The sequence below is a fragment of the Amblyraja radiata genome, chromosome 1, assembly GCF_010909765.2.
Source record: "Amblyraja radiata isolate CabotCenter1 chromosome 1, sAmbRad1.1.pri, whole genome shotgun sequence".
NCBI lineage: Eukaryota > Metazoa > Chordata > Chondrichthyes > Rajiformes > Rajidae > Amblyraja > Amblyraja radiata.
Window position 1 is genome coordinate 91,287,075 of NC_045956.1, and position 26,004 is coordinate 91,313,078.

At 43.2% G+C, this 26,004-nt stretch overlaps 1 protein-coding gene across 2 annotated transcripts in view; it reads left to right on the forward strand.

The window, feature by feature from the left end:
• The window catches only part of stim2 (stromal interaction molecule 2), a 151,565-nt gene extending 126,974 nt beyond the window's left edge, over positions 1-24,591 (forward strand). For both annotated transcript variants that reach the window (XM_033026653.1, XM_033026659.1), the window contains exons 8-13: positions 5,709-5,886; positions 12,005-12,172; positions 12,710-12,810; positions 17,762-18,000; positions 20,019-20,211; positions 23,457-24,591. In XM_033026653.1, the coding sequence (XP_032882544.1) occupies positions 5,709-5,886; positions 12,005-12,172; positions 12,710-12,810; positions 17,762-18,000; positions 20,019-20,211; positions 23,457-23,919 (1,342 nt within the window). In that variant the 3' untranslated portion in view covers positions 23,920-24,591. The remainder of the gene's footprint in view (positions 1-5,708; positions 5,887-12,004; positions 12,173-12,709; positions 12,811-17,761; positions 18,001-20,018; positions 20,212-23,456) is intronic.
• The last annotated feature ends 1,413 nt before the right edge of the window (positions 24,592-26,004 follow it).

Sequence of the window (26,004 nt, forward strand, 5' to 3'; positions counted from 1 at the left end):
AAAGGGGAGGCCATTCAAGACTGAGGTGAGAAAAAACTTTTTCACCCAGAGAGTTGTGAATTTATGGAATTCCCTGCCACAGAGGGCAGTGGAGGACACGTCACTGGATGGATTTAAGAGAGAGTTAGATAGAGCTCTAGGGGCTAGTGGAATCAAGGGATATGGGGAGAAGGCAGGCACGGCTTATTGATTGGGGACGATCAGCCATGATCACAATGAATGACGGTGCTGGCTCGAAGGGCCGAATGGACCCTCCTGCACCTATTTTCTATGTTTCCCCAAAATGCTTTGTACAACTTTGAACCGTTTACTTTACCACAACCATTCTGTTGTGTTGCATTAACAATCTGATAGATTAGGTCAAAAGATACAGGGACTTTGAATGTGGGTGCTGCTCTTTGAGAAATGTGACAAATCTGGTTTGTCCAGAGATGTCAGAGTTCATACTAAACTAAGTAAACAATGGAGTAGGGCGGCACGGTGATGCAGCGGTAGAGTTGCTGCCTTACAGCGCCAGAGACCCGCGTTCGACCCTGAATACGGGTGCTGTCTGTATGAAGTTTGTATGTTCTTGCTGTGACTTGCGTGGGTTTATTCTGGGATCTCCAGTTTCCTCCCACACTCCAAAGACGTACAGGTTTGTAGGTTAATTGACTTGGTATAATTGTAAATTGTCCCTAAGGTGTGTAGGATAATGTTAATATGCGGGGATCATTGGTCGGCGCGGACTCGATCGGCCAAATGACCTGTTTCCGCGGTATATCTCTACTCAAAACTATTCATGATAACCCAGTGATAAAAAGTTGTAGCTACTTCTGTAATGCTGTAAATGGACAATACAAAGGGATTGGATTTCTGATTAACATGATTTCCTCCACAGATACTTCCTAACAGCACCTTGCATTGAGAGCATGTACTCTAATTGAGGGAATTTATCCCATTATTGTATTTGGGAATTTTAGGGTGTTCCTATTGAAACATATAAAACCCTAAGGTGGGAAGACATAGATGTAGAGAAATTTCCACCAGTGATAAGCACATGGATAGCCAGAGACAGGAGGGATATAACCATATAACCATATAATAACCATATAACAATTACAGCACGGAAACAGGCCATCTCGACCCTTCTAGTCCGTGCCGAACACATAATCTCCCCTAGTCCCATATACCTGCGCTCAGACCATAACCCTCCATTCCTTTCCCATCCATATAACTATCCAATTTATTTTTAAATGATAAAAACGAACCTGCCTCCACCACCTTCACTGGAAGCTCATTCCACACAGCTACCACTCTCTGAGTAAAGAAGTTCCCCCTCATGTTACCCCTAAACTTCAGTCCCTTAATTCTCGTCATGTCCCCTTGTTTGAAGCTTCCCTACTCTCAGTGGGAAAAGCTTTTCCACGTCAACTCTGTCTATCCCTCTCATCATTTTAAAAACCTCTATCAAGTCCCCCCTTAACCTTCTGCGCTCCAAAGAATAAAGCCCTAACTTGTTCAACCTTTCTCTGTAACTTAGTTGCTGAAACCCAGGCAACATTCTAGTAAATCTCCTCTGTACTCTCTCTATTTTGTTGACCAAGAGGACCAAGATATTGATCAAGAGGAGATTAGTTTAAGTTAACATCAAGTTCAGCACGGGCATTGAGGGCTGAACGGTCTGTTCCTGTGCATACTGTTTATGTTCTAGTGAGATAATTTCCAACGGCGATACCTAATTGTAGGGGTGGTCATTTAAAATTCCCCTATCTCTAAGAGTGTTTTGGAAGGAACTGCAGATGCTGGTTTAAACCGAAGATGGACACAAAATGCTGGAGTAACATGTCTGGAGAGAAGGAATGGGTGATGTTTTGGGTCTTCAGTCTGAAGAAGGGTCTCGACCTGAAACGTCACCCAATCCTTCTCTCCAGAGATGCTGCCTGTCCCGCTGAGTTACTCCAGCATTTTGTGCCTATTTTATCTCGAAGAGCATTGAATCCCTATTCCAGAAGGTTTTCACTGCTGGATCATTAGGGGTATTTAAAGAGGAATCAGATATATTTTTGAATTGAAGCAATGAGGAACTGGTACAGAAGAGGAGACAAGATCCAGGGAAGATCAGCCTTAATCATATTGAGTGGCAGGTCAGGCATGAGGGACCAAGTTTAGTCAAGTTGTGTTTATTGTGATATGCACTAGTATGGTGAAGTACAATGAAAATCTTGCAACAGTCGCACAGGCATATAGACTCAGACAACACACAAAAACATAAATGATTACAAAAAAAGATTGTGCAAATCCACAATTGGAAAACAAATCCTTCATTGTGCAAGAGGTGGTCTATAGTGTTCCATTGTTAAGGTAGGATTAGGGTTGTGCAGGCCAGTTCAAGAACCTGATGGTTGTGGGAAAGTAGCTGTTCCTAAAGCTCATAGTTCATAGTGTGGGTCATCAGGCTTCTTTGCCTCCTGCCCAATGATAGCAGCGAGAAAAGGGCATGGTTGGGATTTTTGATGGTAGATGCCACCTCTTGAGGAGGCCCTTCATCTAGATAGATGCCTTAGATGGTGGGGAGGGCGGTACCCATGATGAACCTGGCTGAGTCCAGCCTCTTGTGTTCCTGGGTGATGGAATTGCTCTTCCTTGCTATGATACAACCAGTTAGAATACTTTCCACAGTGCATCTGCAGAACTTTGCTAAGAATATTTAGTGACATACCAAATCACTTTAAACTTCTAAGAAAGTAAAGATGTTATCGTGCTTTCTCCCTGTTTATATTTATGTGCCCAGGATAGGTCATCCATGATGTTAAAGCCCAGGAATTTTTAAATTGCTAAATCTCTCCACTGCCGACCCACCAATGAAAATCTTCAGTACCTATTTCCTTTCTGCTCACTATAGGTGTTAGGAACAAAGCCAATTATGATTGATTGTGGACCTTGTTCGGTTATATGTTGAAAATTTCCACAGAGATACTCTGGAGTATCGAAGGATGAGAGGGTATCTTATTGAAACATATAAGATTATTAAGGGTTTGGACACGCTAGAGGCAAGAAACATGTTCCCGATGTTGGGGGAGTCCAGAACCAGGGGCCACAGTTTAAGAATAAGGGGTAAGCCATTTAGAATGGAGACAAAGAAACACTTTTTCTCACAGAGAATTGTGAGTCTGTGGAATTATCTCCCTTAGAGGGCTGTGGAGGCAGGTTCTCTGGATACTTTCAAGAGAGAACTAGAAACATAGAAATTAGATGCAGGAGTAGGCCATTCGGCCCTTCGAGCCTGCACCGCCATTCAATATGATCATGGCTGATCATCCAACTCAGTATCCCGTACCTGCCTTCTCTCCATACCCTCTGATCCCCTTAGCCACAAGGGCCACATCTAACTCCCTCTTAAATATAGCCAATGAACTGGCCTCGACTACCCTCTGTGGCAGAGAGTTCCAGAGATTCACCACTCTCTGTGTGAAAAAAGTTCTTCTCATCTCGGTTTTAAAGGATTTCCCCCTTATCCTTAAGCTGTGACCCCTTGTCCTGGACTTCCCCAACATCAGGAGCAATCTTCCTGCATCTAGCCTGTCCAACCCCTTAAGAATTTTGTAAGTTTCTATAAGATCCCCTCTCAATCTCCTATATTCTAGAGAGTATAAACCAAGTCTATCCAGTCTTTCTTCATAAGACAGTCCTGACATCCCAGGAATCAGTCTGGTGAACCTTCTCTGCACTCCCTCTATGGCAATAATGTCCTTCCTCAGATTTGGAGACCAAAACTGTACGCAATACTCCAGGTGTGGTCTCACCAAGACCCTGTACAACTGCAGTAGAACCTCCCTGCTCCTATACTCAAATCCTTTTGCTATGAAAGCTAACATACCATTCGCTTTCTTCACTGCCTGCTGCACCTGCATGCCTACTTTCAATGACTGGTGTACCATGACACCCAGGTCTCGCTGCATCTCCCCTTTTCCTAGTCGGCCACCATTTAGATAATAGTCTGCTTTCCTGTTTTTGCCACCAAAATGGATAACCTCACATTTATCCACATTATACTGCATCTGCCAAACATTTGCCCACTCACCCAGCCTATCCAAGTCACCTTGCAGTCTACTAGCATCCTCCTCACAGCTAACACTGCCCCCCAGCTTAGTGTCATCCGCAAACTTGGAGATATTGCCTTCAATTCCCTCATCCAGATCATTAATATATATTGTAAATAGCTGGGGTCCCAGCACTGAGCCTTGCGGTACTCCACTAGTCACTGCCTGCCATTGTGAAAAGGACCCGTTTACTCCTACTCTTTGCTTCCTGTTTGCCAGCCAGTTCTCTATCCACATCAATACTGAACCCCCAATGCCGTGTGCTTTAAGTTTAATCTCTTATGTGGGACCTTGTCGAAAGCCTTCTGGAAGTCCAGATACACCACATCCACTGGTTCTCCCCTATCCACGCTACTAGTTACATCCTCGAAAAATTCTATAAGATTCATCAGACATGATTTACCTTTTGTAAATCCATGCTGACTTTGTCCAATGATTTCACCAATTTCCAAATGTGCTGCTATCCCATCTTTAATAACTGACTCTAGCAGTTTCCCCACTACCGATGTTAGACTAACTGGTCTGTAATTCCACGTTTTCTCTCTCCCTCCCATCTTAAAAAGTGGGGTTACGTTTGCTACCCGCCAATCCTCAGGAACTACTCCAGAATCTAAAGAGTTTTGAAAGATTATTACTAATGCATCCACTATTTCTGGAGCTACTTCCTTAAGTACTCTGGGATGCAGCCTATCTGGCCCTGAGGATTTATCGGCCTTTAATCCATTTAATTTACCCAACACCACTTCCCGGCTAACCTGGATTTCACTCAATTCCTCCAACTCCTTTGACCCGCGGTCCCCTGCTATTTCCGGCAGATTATTTATGTCTTCCTTAGTGAAGACGGAACCAAAGTAGTTATTCAATTGGTCCGCCATATCCTTGTTCCCCATGATCAACTCACCTGTTTCTGACTGCAAGGGACCTACATTTGTTTTAACTAATCTCTTTCTTTTCACATATCTATAAAAACTTTTGCAGTCAGTTTTTATGTTCCCTGCCAGTTTTCTTTCATAATCTATTTTTCCTTTCCTAATTAAGCCCTTTGTTCTCCTCTGCTGGTCTCTGAATTTCTCCCAGTCCTCCGGTATGCTGCTTTTTCTGGCTAATTTGTATGCATCATCCTTCGCTTTGATACTATCCCTGATTTCCCTTGTTATCCACGGATGCACTACCTTCCCTGATTTATTCTTTTGCCAAACTGGGATGAACAATGTTTGTAGTTCATCCATGCAGTCTTTAAATGTCTTCCATTGCATATCCACCGTCAACCCTTTTAGAATTAATTGCCAGTCTATCTTGGCCAATTCACGTCTCATACCCTCAAAGTTACCTTTCTTTAAGTTCAGAACCATCAGAACTAGATAGGGCTCTTAAAGATAGTGGAGTCAGGGGATATGGGGAGAAGGCAGGAACGGGGTACTGACTGGGGATGATCAGCCATGATCACATTGAATGGCGGTGCTGGCTCGAAGGGCCGAATGGCCTACTCCTGCACCTATTGTCTATTGTCTATTGTTTAGAGGATGTCATGGGTCTGGCAACGGAACACATTGGTTATGATAAAGACTGCATTCCATTCATTTCTATTTATTTTTATTTTCCCTGCTTTTCCTTGCCTTAATGAAGACTTCAAAAAGCTCAAGAAGAGAACAGAACCGTTGAAGTGGAGAAGCAAAATTTGGAGCAGAAAATGAAAACTGAAATAAACGACGCCAAGCGTGAGGCTTATCGCCTGAGGGAACTGCGGGAGGGATCAGAGACGGAGCTCAGCAGGCTGAAGTATGCGGAGCAAGAGCTGGTTCAGGTAGAGCGTTCAAATTCCTGTTTGTGCAGAGTTGGAGCTCATGAAGTACAACGTCTGAAATGAATCATTAAAAAAATCACTCGCGTTTAATAATTCTGACATTTGTAGACAGCACAGGCTCGTTGTGTGTACAGGGATTTTGAAGCAGTGATTACGCACACTAGGAACGGTAGGGTCTTAAGGACCTGTCCCACTTACGCAACCTTTTCGGCAACTGCCGGCACCCGTCATCGGTCGCCAAAATGTTTCAACATGTAGCGGGTGCCCCGGGGTGTCACCAGGGGGCATGTCGCCAGGGGGTCGCCTATATGGTCGTGAGAGGTCTCCAGGGGTTGCCTGTATGGTCGTGAGAGGTTGCCAGGGGTCGCCTGTATGTTCGTGAGAGGCTTTTAATCACCCAAAGAGTCGTAGCGTCTTTCTGGTCGCCGCTGAATTTTCAACAGGTTGAACATTTTCGGCGACCTATGACGGGTGCTGGCAGTCGCCGAAAAGGTCGCGCAAGTGGGACAGACCCTTTATGGAGTATTGAAGAACTGAGGGTCCTTGGAGATTTGTCCAAAGATAGTGTCTTCCGAAATAGGTATAAAAGAGAGGTAACTCAGCGGAACAGGCAGCGTCTTTAGATAGAAGGAATGGGTGACCTTTCGGGTCGAGATCCTTCTTCAGACTGAAAAAAGGGTCAAGACCCGTAACGTCACCCATTCCTTCTACCCGGAGATGCTGCATGATTTTGTGTCTATCTTCGGTGGAAACAGCATCTGTAGTTCCTTCCTACCCATGTAAGAGAGGTTGTAGTGACCAACAATTGTAGTTATCTAAATATTTTCTGTTGACTTACTTACCTATCACGGCCGCGAATTGGGAAAAGATAGCAGACAGAGGGTAATATCACAGTCTGTACCACATTCCCATCTACCTGAAAGTGCATCCATTGTGGAACAGGCCTGTAGTCTATTCTTGTGGAACCAGTGGTATAACGCTTGAGTGGACTCCAAACAGGCCAGCAGTGCTCTCCTGTGAATTACTGCTCAGATGGAGGATGGGAAAGTCACTTGCTACATGATGAATCTTCTTTGCCACATGACTGGCAACACCTTGTTTTCTCACTGTCTCTGGATTGATTCAGTTACAAACTGGTTTTCTATTAAGACTCCCAGGCAGAACACAACAGTTAATTGAAACATCATTTTGAAACCAGTAGCCTGGATATGGTTTGTTGCCTGGGGCCACTTTTATTGAAGACATAGATCCACAAATCATGTCTCTAGGCAAGCAAAGAGAAACCAGAAATGTTCTCATCTGTGAGCAGAAAAATATACTTAAATTGCGCATGAGCTTCTTTCCTTTTAAATCCTGATTTATTCTTTCCTTGGCCAAGCATTCATGATGAATGTGCTGTTTGCTTCAACGTTGCATGGGGCAACAAGTTTCATTATTCTCCCCACACTCTGTGCAATGAATTTGTACCTAAATACTTTATTTAATATTAAGGACTTATTTTTGTTGAACTTTGATTACCAATAAATGGAAGCAATGATTCACATCCACCATTTGAACCCTATTAAAGATTCCTGTTACATCTCCTTTCTTGCAGTTGAAACTAAGGTGTTTTAGATTTAGTTTAGTTTAAATTCAGGTTAATTCTGAATTAATCTGAATTCAGATTAGTTGAGATTCAGATTTGTTTTTTGTTATATGCACCGGGGTGCAATGAAATACCTCGTTCACATGAAATTCACAGAGTAAACAGTATGCACACAGTAATGACGTTCTGCAAAACACCAGAATGGTGCAAGATTGTATTGCAAACCCCGAGGAGTGCAAAAAAATATTAAAGTACAATAACGGAATAACCGAATGAGGTAGAGATAAGTAAGAGTACATAGCATCATCCTTGGGAATGGGAGGTAAAAGAGATGACTGGCCCAGGAGGGGAAGAAGCTGCTCTTAAATCTGGACGTCTCAGCTTTCAAATTCCTGTATCGTCTCCCAGAACATAGAAAAGAGAATAGGGAATGGCCAGTGTTACAGGCATCCTTGCTGATACTTCAAGCCTTCTTGATGCAATGCACAATAAAGATGGAGCCTGTGATGGAGTGGGTTATTCTGACCACTCTCTGTATGTTCAGGCAGTCCAAGGCAGAACAGTTGGCAGACCATGCATTCCATCAGAATACTTTCTATAACACATATCTGCTAGAAATGTAATTGAACTCCTGTGGATTTGCCGAAGCTTCTCAGACGCCTAAGAAAGAAAATACACCAATGTGCTTTCTGGATCACTGCAGATGCTTGTTTACAAAAAATAGGCACAAAGTGCTGGAGTAACCCAGCGGGCCAGGCAGCATCTCTGGAGGACATGGATAGGCGACGTTTTGAGTTGTGACCCTTCTTTTGACTGATTGTAGAAGGGGAAAGCTGGAGGAGGGGTGGGGGCGGGGCAAAAGCTTGGCATGGGACAGAGGCGAGGGAGGTTTAATTGACAGGCTGGAGGACATGGGGCAAAGATGAAAATAAGACAAAAGGTTGTGCGATTAGGAGAGGTGTTAAATGTGACGCCAGCAAATGAGATATAGGTGGAAGGGGACAGGGAGAAGAGGAAAAGGGGGAGTGACAGTGGGTGAATGGAAGGAAGGGGGGAAAAAAGGGAGGAGGGCTGTTGGTTAGTTACCCAAAATTGGAGAATTCATTGTTCATACCCATATAATCTGCCCAAGGCGAATATGAGGTGTTCCTTCAATTTGTGGTATTCTCACTGACAAAGGAGGATGCCCAGGACTAACTTGTTGGTATGAGAATCGGAAGGGGAGTTAAAATAGTTAGCAAGCGGGAGATCTTGCAGACCTTGGCAGACTGAGCATGTATTCAGCGAAATGGTCACATAGCCTACTCTTGGTCTCGCCGATGTAAAGGAGGCCACATCAGGATCACTGATTGCAGTAGATGACCAATTCTTTCCAATCGTTTTGCTGATGAAAGGTTTGGTTGACATTATCTTTCTTCATTTCTTTCTGAAATCTGGTAATGTCCTTCTAATGCTAATACTAATGCTAATGTGCTTTTTCGAGTGCTGTGCAGAGTGCCTCAATTATCGGTTAAATTCTGTGAAAAATTATAATTATCTTTCTGCCTTTACATTCTATTCCTCTAGAAATTAATTTCAACACTTTGCAAGCTTAGCGGCCTTATCAATTTATGTTGTGGCTTTCGTCATTCTTATTTCCAAATCTCTTGGCTTCCAAGGAATAAGTTACTTCCTCAATCCTCTGATAAAAATTCACACCTTGCACGCTGTCAGTTTGCTCACACTCAGAGCTGTATGTCCTGGGTTTTGGTGCAGACTTTCACATATATGCTAGAAACAAGGAACTGCAGATTTATCACAACGTTTATCACGGTAAGACACAATACTGGAGTAACTCAGCGGGTCAGGCAGCATCCCTGGAGAACATGGATAGGTGACATTTCGGGATTGGGACACTTCTTCCAAGTCCCGACCTGAAGCGTCGCCTATCCATGTCCTCCAGAGATGCTGCCTGAACTGCTGAGTTACTCCAGCATTTTGTCTCTTCACACATAACCGCTTCCTCAGCTAACGTGATATTAGCTGTAACTTATGCTGCAATTCCTTCACTTCCTAAATTCAAACCATTTTATGGACCTGACAGACAGCACAGACTCCTTTGCTGTATTACACTCCACTTTCAACTAGTCTGAGCAGCTGCCCTTAACGTCTATTAATTTAACTCGTACTGGAATTTCATTTTTGCATGCAATTTCTATCAGTGCTGCCCAATGAAATGTCTCATTCGATGTTTAGAATTGAAACAGCCAGTTAAATGTGGAAGCGTGAGCAAGAGCTATTGTCGATTCAAACCCTCAGCCCTGTTCCACCAGTCACTGGTCTGTAGCTCAGCCCCTTTTTCGTCCTCCAAAAGTGAATACAGTAGTTGCTGGGAATTTAAAATAAAGCCAACTATGTTGGAAATAATAATAATAATAATAATAATAATAATAAACTTTATTACGGACTCGAGGTCCAGACAAGGGGCAACATTACATTAAAAAATGCATTGCATATTAAAAAAGATATCATAAAGTACATATAAAATCTTAGTATATCACATAAAAGCATCATAAATTTTATTTAAAAAATAAAAATAAAAAACACAATACATAAGTTAAAAATCCAGATTAAAAGAATGATCAATGTCCTACAACGAGACAAAATACACAACAGATCAGGCATTTTCCTTGAAGAGTGAAACAGATTTAGCATTTCAGCTCGATGAATGGTTGCTTCCCTATCCTGGGGTATTCCACCTCTCAAAACAAAGTCCTGCACTTAAAAGTTCCAAGTGGCCAGAATGCGCTTTCAAATTTTGCTCCCAAGTATCAGAATCTCTCATTCTTTTGAAATTATTGGTGGTGAGGCCAAACTTGAAATATTAAATGCACATCCAGAGGAGATCACTCACAAATAACTTTAATAAGTGGCATTATTTATAAACACTTTAACATGCATCATCAGTTCACCAGATTTTCTAAGATAACATGGCAACAATAATCACAACATTAGTAGTTCTGTTCAGGTTTTTCATGAAGTAACAGGACAATATTTTCCAGCAGTTTAGCTGCCTATGTTACAGCTGGTTTGGGACTAAAATGTGAGCATGACATATGGATGGGAAGTGGGTTGCTGTGACAAGTAAGAAGATTATTTGAAGTAATAATGTATGTATGATAATGCAGATAGTTTTTTTTAACTGAAAATGCATCTTAAAATAATCCTCTGCATACTAATTTGGATAAATGCACACATTACCTACATGATTTTAAATTAGTAAATTGAAGATCCTACTGGACAAAATTATTTAAGTTTCCATCTTTTAAACTAAAATGTATGTTCTATTTACCTGGGTGGTGTAGCTGCACTTAGTTTAATGTTCATGTTCTACTTTAGTTTGTATCAGGATGGTGCTCTTTCCTCTCTCTCTAACATTATGCCACCATTAAAAGTTCACCCTTGTGAACTTTTTTGTTCATATTAAGCGAAGATCTAAAAAGCGAATCAAAATGTACTTAATGCAAAATTATTTTAATCACCAGAGTAGCTGGTTAAATCAATGGTAATATGGATAACGCACACAGAGCTGAATTTCTGTTTAAATTCATAGAGTCAGTCATACAGTGTTGAAACAGGCCCTTCGACCCAACTTGCCCACGCCGACCACCATGCCCCATCTAGACTAGTCCTACCTGCGTGCTTTTGGCCCATATCCCTCTAAACCTACCCTATCCACATACCTGTCTGAATGTTTCTTAACTGCATTATATCCTTGACTTGTTGCCTTTGAGTTATGTTTTGCTGAGGTCAGCCATTGTGGATGCAGGGAATTGCAGATGCTGCTCACAAAAAAAGTGCTGGAATATCTCAGCGGGTCAGGCATCATCTCTGGATACATGGATAGGTGACGTTTTGAGGTCAGGACCCTTCTTCAGACTAGCTACTGGATTCCAGCAACGTGCTGGAGTAACTCAGCGGGTCCCAATCTCTAAATCTTCTCTGTCAACATTGGTCCAATTTCTGTTCACAACCATATTTACTAACCCCAAAATAGTAGTGGAGTACTGGGAGATGGTGTTTGTTTATTTTTCATGTTAACAAAACACACATTCCTTCTTTGTAAGACTGTAATCGGTTTTGGTGTTTTGTGCATTTTGTGTTTTTCCCTTCCCACTCCCTGTACCTGGCTTCAAATATCCGTCATCCATCTCGCCTCCTTGGTCTACAGTCACCTCTGGCTGCTGTCACTTCACCCCACCTCTTTATACTGGTGACCTCCCCTTCCACTCACAGTGCTACTGCAGGGTTTCGACCTGAGATGTCAACGATGCTGCTCGACTCGCTGAGTTCCTCCTGCTGATTATTTGCCAGTGTCATTGTGTTGCGTTATCGTTGCGTGCTTTATAGCGGCCATCAAAGATTATGAGTGCTGAAGACAGGGAGTGAGAATGAAGCAATCGAATCTCTGATGGTCATTCTGTCCACTTTACTAAAACCGTGCGCAATTTATACTACACGTGAATGTGACCAGTTTTAACCTGTGATTTCTAGGTCCGCATGGCCCTGAAGAATGCAGAGAAGGAACTAGAGGGTCGCAGTGGCTGGACATTGCCAGAACCTCTCCAGAAATGGTTGCAGCTTACCTATGAAGTGGAGGTTCAATACTACAACATTAAGAAACAGAGCGCCGAGCTACAGCTCAATGGTGTAAAGGAGGAGGTATGTTTAATTGTTTTCTTCTTGAAGACCATGTGGCAAAAAAAGTATTCTAAAGATGAGTCAAAATGACCTTTATTCCGGAACAAAGGAGGCAATGAGCATCTTGGAATTTAATATCAAGACAAAATGTTTTCTAGATAAGCCTGTGCAGTTAATACGTTAATACATCAGTCTGATGAAGGATCTCGACCCGAAACGTCACCATTCCTTCTCTCCTGAGATGCTGCCTGACCCGCTGAGTTACTCCAGCTTTTTGTGTCTATCTCCGGTTTAAGCCAGCATCTGCAGTTTCTTTCTACATAGTTAATACATTATACCAGTCATACTCATTAGTACATCTGTTTATAAAAGCAGTTATTTAAAATCTGAAAGAAGGACACAATGTTCTCGAGTAACTCAGCGGGTCAGGCAGCATCCCTGGAGAACCTGGATATATGATGTTTTGGGTTGAGACACATCTTCAGAATTAAAATGTAATTTACATTTTAAATCTCGTTTGTCTTATAAGACCTGTTAAGACTTCCCTGCTGTTTTTAGGCAGAGAAGATTAAGAAAAAACGCAACACTGTCTTTGGAACATTCCACGTCGCCCACAGTTCCTCCTTGGATGAAGTTGATCACAAAATCCTGGCAGCAAAGTAAGTTTCTTGTTCGCTCGCTTTACTGAGTACTATTAAACTTCCCTGATCCATTGCACAGCCTTGCATTAACAATGCCATACTGTAAATGATGCTGGAAGGCTCTCGAGTGATGAAACTGTTGGATTTGTTGAGCATGAACAAATAGTACTTTTCTGCATTAGCTTTACAGGAACGGTGACAAATGGATCTGAACGTTCTCTTGGGTGTACATATTGTTCAGCAGGTAGAAAAAGATAAAATTACAGGATCTTCATAAACATTAGTTGGAGGATAATCAAGAATCAGGCTTTTTGTTTCCTCAAGTGGTGTGTCTGGCAGAGGTCCACAGTCTGTTGAAGCCCCACGTCACAATCACAGATGAATTTTACTGCCTTCTTGAAAGAGAGCTGTGGCTAAGGAGCAGGATCAGCACTTAATTGAGGCTGGTTTATGCATATAAAAACAAGGAAGTATTTACTTGGGGGATAGAAGATTGATGTGGAAGGGCTAATGGCTTTGAAAGTATATTAAATTACATAAACACACCTTAGACTTTTAAAAATGGCATTTGGATTTAACGATAAATTTAGTACAATAGTACAATTATTGGGGAGAGGTATGGAATGTGTCTATGTTATTATTAAAGAATAGATGGGGTCCAATGCACAGTTCTGAGTTCAATGCTTTAGGAATGATTTTGAACCCATTGAAAATGTATGGCACAGATTCACTCGGATGTCACCTTGCCTGACGAAATGCAAGCAAGAGAAATTGGGCTATCTTTATTGAGGGTAAGGACCAACTGATATTCTCCTCCGCATAGCAGAGTTGGTCCTTACCCTCAATAACTTCTCATTTGACTCCTCCCATTTCCTCCAAATACAAGGCGTAGCTATGGGCACGCGCATGGGCCCCAGCTATGCCTGCCTCTTTGTCGGTTACGTCGAACAATCCTTGTTCGAGGCATACCAGGGCCCCATCCCTGACCTCTACCTCCGCTACATCGACGATTGCTTTGGTGCTACCTCCTGTACCCACACACAACTGACTAACTTCATCTGCTTCACCACTAACTTCCATCCGGCACTCAAATACGCCTGGACCATTTCCGACCTTTCCCTACCATTTCTTGACCTCACTATCTCCATCGCAGGTGATAGACTTCTGACCGACATCCACTATAAACCCACTGACTCCCATGACTATCTAGACTACTCTTCTTCCCACTCTGCTTCATGTAAGGACTCCAACCCCTACTCCCAATTCCTCCGTCTACGCCGCATCTGCTCCCAGGATGAGGTGTTCCACACCAGGGCATCGGAAATGTCCTAATTCTTCAGGGAACAGGGGTTCCCCTCCCCTACTATAGATGAGGCTCGCACCAGGGTCTCTTCCATAACCCGTAACACTGCTCTCTCTCCCCATCCCCCCTGTCTGTTTCCCACAAAGACCTCTCTCCATGTCTCCCTTGTCAATTCTTCCCTTCCCTCCCGCACCACCCCCTCCCCGGGCACTTTCCCTTGCAACCGCAAGAGATGCGCTTTACCTCCCCCCTCGACTCCATTCAAGGACTCAAGCAGTCGTTCCAGGTGCGACAGAGGTTCACCTGCATCTCCTCCAACTTCATCTATTGCATCCGCTGCTCTAGATGTCAACTGATCTACATCGGTGAGACCAAGCATTGGCTTGGCGATTGTTTCGCCGAACACCTCCGCTCGGTCCGCATTAACCAACCTGACCACCCGGTGGCTCAGCACTTCAACTCCCCCTCCCATTCCGAATCCGACCTCTCTGTCCTGGGCCTCCTCCATGGCCAGAGTGAGCACCACCGGAAATTGGAGGAGCAGCACCTCGTATTCCGCTTGGGCAGTCTGCACCCTAGTGGTATAAACATTGAATTCTCCCAATTCCGTTAGCCCTTGCTGTCTCCTCCCTTTCGCAGCACTCCCTCAGCCCTCGGGCTCCTCCTCTTCCTTTTTCCTTTCTTCTCCCCGCTCCCCCCCACCCTCCATCAGTCTGAAGAAGGATTTTGGCCCGAAACGTTGCCTATTTCCTTCGCTCCATAGATGCTGCTGCACCCGCTGAGTTTCTCCAGCATTTTTATCTACCGATGACTTGTGTTTGTTAGCTTTGGAGCATTCACGTTAGGCCTGATCTTGTGCCCAGAACGTTGCTGCATGCTTGAGCAACTGCATCCAATTCCTAGGCCAATGTATAAGAATATATTAAATACAGTAAATCCCTGCATTACAGAAATTCACCCCTACACAATTCATAAATCACTAACCAAAAACTTGAATAAAATCTTCTGCCTTAAAATTTATGTTAAAATTGTATATAAATAAATAAAATCTTTATTTTTCCAATACACATTTCTTAACCCGTGTGAAATTTTTGGCTTTGCGTTGGACGCAAAATCGCAATGGACGGCGTAATCTAAAAACGCAGCCCCCCTCCTCCCATATAATGTGGGTTGTCTCCAGCTTGTGAAATGCTGTAAAAGTGGCCTGGCTTAGTCATTGCCTGGCTTTTTCTTTTGATGAGGCATCCTCTTGCTATTATCCCTCTGGATTTATTCTCTGCATGGCAACAAGCTGTGCAGATACTTAGCAGCCTGTTGTGCACTGCCAGTGGTGGCTTGGCCCCCCACACAATACATTATACTCCATCGTACACTCCTGCTGTCAACTCTCAGTTGCAGGACTCGTTCCTGGCTTAGAATTGACAATCATCTTTCATTCCTCCCTAAAGGGCTCCGCACACCTGCACTGACCTATTATTTATGCTGATTAAGTGGCTATTGGCCAATTCAGCAGCAGCATTGCAGATGCCATTGAGTTGTGCCTCGGATTTAAGCCCTCAACCTCTCACAAAGTGCAGAGTGTGATTTTATGTCCATTTTCTTGTAACTAATTATTGTAAAATAGAATGAAAGTAAATTAAATTTAGGAGCTTCAAGTTTTTCAGTTAATTAAAATGGTAAATCATTTCAATTCAATTCAATGATTCAACGATACTTTATTGTCACATGTACCCAAGTCCAGTGAAATTCTTTGTTTTTGCATACAGTCCGGTGAAAGCATACAGCAGACTTCGCCTAGGTAATACACAAAGAGTCGCCACGTTTCTGGTGCCGACAAAGTTTCAAAAGTTCTCGGTACAGTCTTATCTTCTCGCAGGGGCGAACCAGGCCTACTACCAAACATGGCCACCGGCGGCCCCCCGCCCCCGCCGGGTCCCTCTTCGTTCTGGTTCTTGGTTCGAGAAATGGCAAAGATAGAATAGTTATGCCTCTCAGAATACATCATAGCTCCGTTTGGCAACAGCTCTGCCCAAGACTGCAACAAATTGCAGAGAATTGTGGAGGTTGCTCAGTCTATTACACAGACATGTCTGCTCACCATCGACTCCAACTACATGCCATGCTGCCTCGGGGAAGCAGCCAAGATAATCAAGGATCTGTGTCACCCTGGTCATTCCCCCACTTCCCCTCTCCTTTCGGGAAGAAGGTACAAAAGCTTAAGAGGACACAGCACAAAATTCAGGAACAGCTTCTTCCTTGCTGATAAAACAATGCTGAACTTTCCTCCGATAATAGACAATAGATAATAGACAATAGGTGCAGGAATAGGACATTCGGCCTTTCGAGCCAGTACCGCCATTCAATGCGATTGGCTGATCCCCAATCAGTACCCCGTTCCTGCCTTCTCCCCATATCCCCTGACTCCGCTATCTATAAGAGCTCTATCTAGCTCTCTCTTGAAAGTATCCAGAGAACCTGCCTCCACCGCCCTCGGAGGTGGAGGCGGAGAATTCCACAGACTCACAACTCTCTGTGAGAAAAAGTGTTTCCTCGTCTCCGTTCTAAATGGCTTACCCCTTATTCTTAAACTGTGGCCAGGGTGTAAACTAAGCAAGGGTCTTCCAACCTGCTCATTGCAGACCTTGGACTTTATCTCTGCAACTATAACACCATAACAATGTAACACTATATTCTGCACTCTGATATTTTTCTTTTTGCACGACCTGTTGTACTCATATATGACTTGAATGCACTCATTTGCAGTATGTGTGGTCTAGGCAGCATGCAAACAGAGCATTTAAATTTATCACTGTATCTTGGTACACCATGCAATAACAAGCCAATACCAATGCCAATATTACTGAAGACAGTTTTCGAAATCATCTTCATAAGTCATAACTGTAAACTGTTAGTACTATTTGCAAATTACTTCATTTAGAACTTCATAAGCTCACATAACATTAACATTGAAATTAGGCATGTGATGTGCAGGCTACTAGTCAGGGAAAACCATTATTATCATCCTTCACAGACTCAGTGGGAAAGGGAGAATAGAATAACAACAATAGACAATTTCTGGTCACTATTGTCCACTCTCTTTAATCTCTTGACAGCTCAGATGTTGCAGCATGAAAATCTTTCTTGTTGGGCACATTGCAATGTTAGTTTCCAACCATTGTGACAATAATGTCATGATTAATTTTTAAATAAGCACAAACCATTGTATTTAGTTTGGTTAATATAAGTAGTAATTGTTTTGATGCAAAGATCAGCAATAATGTGGAATTCCTTTCCTGGATAAACGCGAGAATGAATTAAATAGTTTCACCAGTTTTAGTTTAGTTTAGGTTAGAGATACAGCACGGAAACAGGCCCTTCGGTCCAGCGAATCCGCGCCGACCAGCGATTCCCACACATTGCCACTACCCTACACACACTAGGGACAATTTCACATTTATACCAAGCCAATTTACCTACAATCCTGTACATCATTGGAGTGTGGGAGGGAACCAGAGATCCCGGAGAAAACCCACGCAGGTCACACGGAGAACGTACAAACTCTGTACAAACAGCCAACGTAGTCAGGATTGAACCCAGGCCCCTGTAGGCAGCAACTCTACCGCTGTGCCGTAAATTCCTTTTGATTCCTTCTCCGCTCTATTTCAGGCAAGCTTTATCCGAGGTGACAGCAGCACTCCGTGAGCGACTGCACCGCTGGCATCAAATAGAAATGATCTGTGACTTCCCCATTGTGCATAATGTGGGATTGTCAAGCCTCACCTCCATTCTGTATTCGGATCACAGCTGGGTGGTCATGCCACGTGTGTCTCTCCCGCCGTACCCAATAGCTGGCGGAGTCGATGACTTGGATGAAGACACACCGCCGATCATTCCACAGTTTCACTGTAAGTTACAAATCTCATTCCGTGCCAAGGCAGAGAGAAAAAAACAAGCAACTTAGGCCCTGGCATCTCAGTTTCCCAATATTAGAACTTGGCATTTGGCCAAAGGGAGGGTGTTGATGCCATTGGCTTCCAGAAGACATGAGGAGCTGCAGACGCTGCAGTTTTGAGCAAAACACAAGGTGCTGGAGGAACTCAGCTGCACAGGCAGCATCTATGGACGGAATGGACAGGCAAATTTGAGTCTGAAGAAGGGTCCCTACCCGGAACATTGTCCGTCTGTTCCCCCCATAGATGGTGTCTGGCCCACAGAGTTCCTCCAGTACGTTATGCCTTGCTATTAGTTTCCAATCTCCTTCCCAAGTCATCTCTGAGTCAGTTGAATACCAGCCATTTTACATTTCAGAATGCGTCATTTGAAGCTTTTATTTACTCTCACATCGTAAATTATTTTATTGTTCAGTGAATATTATTTAATGATTGAAATTGAAAATATTTTTTAAAGATAAGTAGAAATCACCCAGGATATAAAGTGTAGAACCTATAACCATATAACAATTACAGCACGGAAACAGGCCATCTCGGCCCTTCTAGTCCGTGCCGAACACGTATTCTCCCCTAGTTCCATCTACCTGCACTCAGACCATAACCCTCCATTCCTTTCCCGTCCATATAACTATCCAATTTATTTTTAAATGTTAAAATCGAACCTGCCTCCACCACCTTCACTGGAAGCTCATTCCACACTCTACCGCTGTGCCACTGTGCCACCCATAACGGTTCATTATTTACATTATTTTGTTCTTATAACTAATGAACTTGAACTACTATAAGTACAGTTTCTTACATTACGTTTTCAATTTAACCTTTTGCTTAATTCGGTTTCTTAATGTATGTTCAACAAATTTTTTCTAATTTTAATTCTTCCTCTTCGATCCCCATCTCTCGTGTAGTATTTCTCTCTCCCTCCTCTTTCCCTCCCTCTCACTCTTGTTCATATTAACTGCATCAAAGCAATAATGACATTGATTTCTCATGTTTTTCACCTCAACGGCCAGTTGGTTTAAATGACTTATCTTGTTCTCATTAAAATTAGAAAATGAACAAGGAATATAGGAAGAGAATTAACCATTTCAGTCTCCTGTCTTGTCTACCATTCATTCAGATCGAGGTTGATGTGCACCCAAAAATCTATGAGGCTGCCTTAGTTCTCTAAACTGTGATCATAAGGTCATACATAAATGATAGGAGTAGAATTAGGCCATTTGGCTCATCAAGTCTACTCCACCATTCAATCATGGCTGTTCTATATCTCCCTCCTAACCACATTCTCCTGCCTTCTCCCCATAACTTCTGACACCTATACTAATCAAAAATCTATCTGTCTCTGCCTGAAAAATATCCACTGACTTGGCCTCCACATCCTGTGGCAAAGAATTCCGCAGATTCGCCACCCTCTGACTAAACTGTCCCTACTCAACAAAGCTCTGTTGATCAGATTGAGAGTTTCAAGACATATGCAGCCTTTTTGGAGAGAGAATTCCAGATTATAATGTACCTTCATGCAAAAAAAATATTGCTTTCTTACTTTTCTTTGTTTGTGAGCTCCAATATTCAGATACAACACCAAAATACAGTGGATTTTTGAAATACAAATAGCAGATTCTGGGAGTGTTCACCAGGTCAAATCGCACCTGTGAGATGAGAAACAAATAGGATATCATGTCAAAGATCATTATCAAAGGTGTTAGTTTTGGCCTCTAATATTAAGATTATATCCCCTTGCAATTGATTTCCTCACACCCTCCATTGGAAACATTTTCTTCATATCTACACCATGTAATTTGTTTAACATTTTGCACAAAGTTGATTATGTCTCCTTGCAAGTCATCTGCATTTATGGAGAGGCAAGTTTATACAATCTATTGTATTTTAGCCTAAATGTGGGTGAGTATTTGTAGGGTAATATTTTAGATTGTATGTTTATATTCAGTATTTGACTGTGCATGTGTGTTTTTTAGCACTCAGTCAGGGGAAACTCGCATACACCTTGGCAAAAGGCAGTAACCCGAGTCGCTGTCGACGTGCCAATGTGGTTGCATCTAGCATTTCGTCTGCCTCCAGCCCCGACATCTTTGTGATGAACAGCAGTTGCAACATTCACCGTAGTGAAGAGGAAGAAGATGCCATATTCTTCACAGCTGATAAGAAGTGGTAAGCAGATTGGTTTGTGTTTATGGAATGAACCATGTGTTTTATCCTGCAGGAGATTGTTCAGTATTCTCACATCTATGACATTAAATGGCCTTAGAAGGGTGGTACAATGGTGCAGCTGGTAGAGCTGCTACCTCAACGGCGGACACTGGGATTAGATCTCGGGTGCTGTCTGCGTGAAGTTTGCACGTTCTCCCTGTGACCATGTGGGTTTTCAATGGGTGCTCTGATTTCTACCTACATCCCAAAGACGAGTTTGTAGGTTAATCACCCTTGGTAAATTGCCTCTAGTGTGTAGGGAGTAGATGAAAAAGTGGGATAACAGAACTAGTGTGAATGGGTGATCAATGGTCAGCATGAAGGGCCTGTTTCCTTGCTACATCTCTAATCTAAACTAAACATAGACAGTAAACACAGGAACAGGCCCTTTGGCCCACAGTTTGTGTGCTAACCATGATACCAAATTTAACTAGGATAGTTTAGTTTATTGTCATGTGTACCGAGGTACAGTGAAAAGCTTTTGTTGTGTGCTAACCAGTCAGCAGAAAGACAAAACATGATTACAATCGAGTCATTTACAGTGTTTCGATACATAATAAGGGAATAACGTTTAGTGCAAGATAAAGCCAGCAAAGTCCAATCAAGGACTTCGGAAATGTCCTCGTCCTTCAGGGAACGGGGATTCCCCTCCGCCACCATAGATGAGGCTCGCACCAGGGTCTCATCCATACCCCGCAACACTGCTCTCTCTCCCCATCCCCGCACTCGCAACAAGGGCAGAGTACCCCTAGTCCTCACCTTTCACCCCACCAGCCGGCAAATACAACAAATAATCCTCCGCCATTTCCGCCACCTCCAACGTGACCCCACCACTCGCCACATCTTCCCATCTCCCCCTATGTCTGTCTTCCGCAAAGACCGCTCCCTCCGCAACTCCCTTGTCAATTCTTCCCTTCCCTCCCGTACCACCTCCTCCCCGGGCACTTTCCGTTGCAACCGCAAGAAATGCAACACCTGTCCCTTCACCTCCCCCCTCGACTCCATTCAAGGACCCAAGCAGTCGTTCCAGGTGCGACAAAGGTTCACCTGTATCTCCTCCAACCTCATCTACTGCTTCCGCTGCTCTAGATGTCAGCTGATTTACATCGGGGAGACTAAGCGGAGGTTGGGCGATCGTTTCGCCGAACACCTCCGCTCAGTCCGCAATAACCTACCTGAACTCCCGGTGGCTCAGCACTTCAACTCCCCCTCCCATTCCCAATCCGACCTCTCTGTCCTGGGTCTCCTCCATTGCCAGAGTGAGCAACACCGGAAATTGGAGGAACAGCACCTCATATTCCGCCTGGGTTGCTTGCGTCCGGATGGCATGAACGTTGAATTCTCCCAGTTTTGCTAGCCCTTGCTGTCTCCTCCCCTTCCTTCACCCTCGAGCTGTCTCCTCCCATCCCCCCGCTCTCGGGCTCCTCCTCCTCCCTTTTTCCTTCCTTCTCCCCCCCACCCCCCATCAGTCTGAAGAAGGGTTTCGGCCCGAAACATCGCCTATTTCCTTCGCTCCATAGATGCTGCTGCACCCGCTGAGTTTCTCCAGCATTTTTGTGTACCTTCGATCTTCCAGCATCTGCAGTTCCTTCTTGAACACAAAGTCCAATCAAGGATAGACCAAGGGTCACCTATGAGGTAGATAGTAGTTCAGCACTGCTCTCTGATTGTAGTAAGATGATTCTGTTGCCTGATAACAGCTGGGAAGAAACTGTTTCTGAACCTGGAGGTGTGTGTTTTCACACTTCTATACCTTTTGCCTGATGGGAGGGGGGAGAAGAGGGAGTGGTCAGGGTGCACTAATCTCCCCTCCTGATCTAAACTCCTCTGTTATCTAATCTCCTCGTGTGATCTGTATCCCACCATTCCCTGCATATCCGCATCCTGTCTAAAAGTCTCTTGAAATGCCACTATTGTATCTGATTCCATCACCACATCAGGTAGCTCATTCCAGGCACCTACTATCGTATATATAAAAAATCCTGCACTGCCATTTAAATGTTGCCTCCCTCACCTTAAATCTATGCCCTCGATTCTGACTATATATTGTATATTTGTCATAAAACAAATGGGTTATTCAGGATTATCTTGGGCTGTCTAAATTCAGGCAAAATTTGGGTTTTCAACAGATTTTTCCAATTTACATTTGTACGGATTTTAAAATCATATGCTGTTTGCAAACTGGTTGGAATGTTTATACATCGCAAGATCTATAAGATCAGTTTTGAGCACCTTTCAGCTGAAATTAGCTTCAGACGTAATTGTTCGCAGATAGGAATTGCTCCCAAAACAGTGGCAGTAGAAACAGTTGCATGGGAATAATACCTCTGGTTACTAACTCACCACTTCTCCTCATTTATTTCATGAGGCAACATTGCATGGGTGAACTAGGATCATGTACATAAGCATTCCAATTAAGAAATGCCTATATACATGAGTTTGAGGTGAGGGGAAATATTTAATAGGAATCTGAGGGGCAACTTTTTCACGCAAAAGGGGGTAAGTGTATGGAAAGAGCTGCCGGAGAAGATAGTTGAGACAGGTACTTTCTCAACCTTTAAGAAAAATTTAGACAGGTACATTTAGACTAGTTTAGAGAGATATGGGCCAAAAGGAGGCAGGTGGGGTTAGTGTAGATGAGACATGTTGGCTGGTGTGGGCAAGTTGGGCCGAAGGGCCTGTTTCCACGCTGTAAGACTCTATGACTCTTTGATTCTAACTCTAAGTAGTGGACGTTTGGTTTCATTACCACTCCTGGAGTGATCAGTGCCATTTCCAGTGTTTATAACAAACCAGCTCAAGGTTAATGTTTCTGCCCGAGTATACCTGATGAATAGTCCCTGCCTTTCAAATAGGCTAAACAAAATAGTTTCTCTTAAGGGCCTGTCCCACTTGGCGATTTTTTTCGACGACTGCCGGCGTCATATCAGTGTCACCAAAAGATTTTGAACATTTTGAAATCCAGCGGCAACAAAGAAAATGTTGCGACACTTGAAAAAACACCTCATACGTCATCACGCCGCAAATCTTTCGGTGACCTGATAGGCCAGTCTATGATGTCGGCAGTCGCCGAAAAAATCGCCAAGTGGGACAGGCCCAGTACTGCTTCCCTGGTGAAGACCTTTGTAAAATTAGTCCCTTCATTACACTTTTGCTTACATTGCTTACAAATGTTAATTGCCTACTTGTTGTTTGTCATTACATAGGGAGGCACAGGAGACGGCTTCAGACTGTGACTCTTCTTTTGGATCATTGAATGGAAAGAAAATGTTTCAATTGTCAAACTGTGAGGCAGCCAGTACTCCTTCGTTCAGTCTCTCCAAAAGCTCCCTGGACGATTTGATTGTTGATTCATCAGTGCCTCATGAGCGGTTAACTGCAATGCCAGATTCCCTGGGATCCGCCGATACCAGAAGTCTGATCCTGAGCCCTCTAAAGGCCAGCAGACCCCTTCAGAATGGCCTTGAGAAGTCGAGCAGCATGGGACACCTATCAGCAGCACAGGATCATCGAGTCTCGGAGTTTGACACCCAGAGTGAAAATAGAGCATTAAAGGATCTGAAGAGCCTATCCAAGAGACAAACAGCATCCCAAGATTTGATTTATAGCACCGACAGAGTAAAAAAGTCATCCAAGTTAAAAAAAATCTTCAAGAAAATATCGAAATGATTGAAGCCAAAGAATGATGATGGTGAAGCTTGAGTCACCGTAATATCTGTTTACGAACGCTGCATTTTAGATGTTACATGGAGTCCAACATTCTTTTGGCCAAATTACAAATGTAGAACTAAATGTTGCACTATTACCTTCCTGATCAGGAAGATGCCTCTAATTATATAAACCGTGTATAAAGTTTCTAGGGACATTACTGCAGAAGAGTCTATGTTTTTACTGTTACATGTAGAGCTTTCGTAGGATTTTTAAGGATTCCAATTTCTAATGATTTAAAATACAGGAATTTCTACAGGAAAGAAAGCGATTTCTATTTCTTGCAAGTCACATTTCTTAAACGTTTTACAAATCTGCTGTACAGATGATTAAATCTGCCTGGCAACTGCGCAGCCTTTTGCTCATGACATGTTTTTGAACTTTGAAGATCGTCCTTGGACTTTACTAAAGATTTGTGTCAGCTTTCAACAATCAGCATTGCTGGTTTCCTCGGCATCTCACTTGGCTGTGGTGGCAGTGGGGCCTGGCAAAATAATGAACTCTTACTTCAAGATTTCTTGTTGCAGATTGGCAGTGGAATCAAATTCACCGGAATTTAATTAGGGTTGTTGGGATGTTGGGAACTTCTTGAATGTATTGAAAAAAATAAAATGAAGCATTACGTTACTGAAATGAGTGCCATGTGTTTCCTTACTTATCAAAGGTAGACAAAAATGCTGGAGAAAATCACTGGGTGAGGCAGCATCTATGGAGCGAAGAAATAGGTGACGTTTCGGGTTGAGACCCTTCTTCAGACTGATGTGGGGGTGGGTGGGGCTGGAAGAAGAAAGGAAGAGGCGGAGACAGTGGGCTGTGGGAGAGCTGAGAAGGGGAGGAGAAGGAGGAAGAAAGCAAGGACTACCTGAAATTGGAGAAGTCAATGTTCATACCACTGGGGTGTAAACTGCCCAAGCGAAATATGAGGTGCTGCTCCTCCAATTTGTGGTGGGACTCCTTACTTATCAATTCACTTGAGTTTTGCACTGCATGGTGAGGTTCTGCGGGACCAATGTCAGGGTCTGTGGTGGGTGGAATGTATGCTCAAGTTTGAGAGACTAGCATAGAACAGCACAGCATAAGCACAAGCCATTTGGTCCACAATGTCTGCAGACCATGAAGCCGATTTAAACTAATCCCATCTACCTGTGCCTAATCTGCATCCCTCCACTCTCCGCATGTTCACCTGCCAGTTTAAATGCTGCATAAATGTCACTCTCGTATCTGTTTCCAACTGCATTTTGTGGGGAAAAACTTCCTTCACATATCTTGTTTAAATTACCCCCCCCCCAATTAGAACAATGTGCAAAAACAAAGAAGTGAAGATGCTGGTTAATACTTTAAAGGACACCAAAGTAACTCAGCAGGTCAGGCAGCATCTCTGGAGAACATGGCTAGGTGACGTTTACAGTTGAGACCCTTCTTCAGACTCAAGAAGGGTTTTGACCTGAAATGTCACCTATTCATGTTTTCCAGAGATGCTGCCTGACCTGCTGTGTCGCTCCAGCACTTTGTGTCCTTTTTAGAGCAATGTGCAACACATACAAGATTCTGAGAATGATTAACAAGTGACCATCTCGTGAGTCTGGAGAACGCGCCATTAATGATTTGAGATGAGAGCAAATCTCTCGAAATACAAGGTTATAAACCTTTTAAGGGTCCTGTAACTCAATGCTCAGTAGATAACATTCATGTCTAAAAGTGACAAATATTTGAGTACTAAGTAAATGAAAAGATGTGAATAATAGCACAGAAAAATGAACAATGAAGATTGGACATCTCTTTAAATTTGCAGAGAAGATTAGAGGCACCATATGGTATAATCCTGGTGTGCTTTTAACCTTCTATGCTTTTTTTACTCATCGTTTAATTTTGCGTGGAGCACCATGGATAACTCCTTTAGAGGTAATATTGTTGCCTCCTTTGTATCCATCTATAAGAGAGCATGAGTCTTGGTTTAATGACATGCCTCTGGCCTCTGAGAGTGCAACACTCTCTTAAAACAGCTCTGGGGTGTTAGCTTACATGATTATGTTTATGGCAGATGGC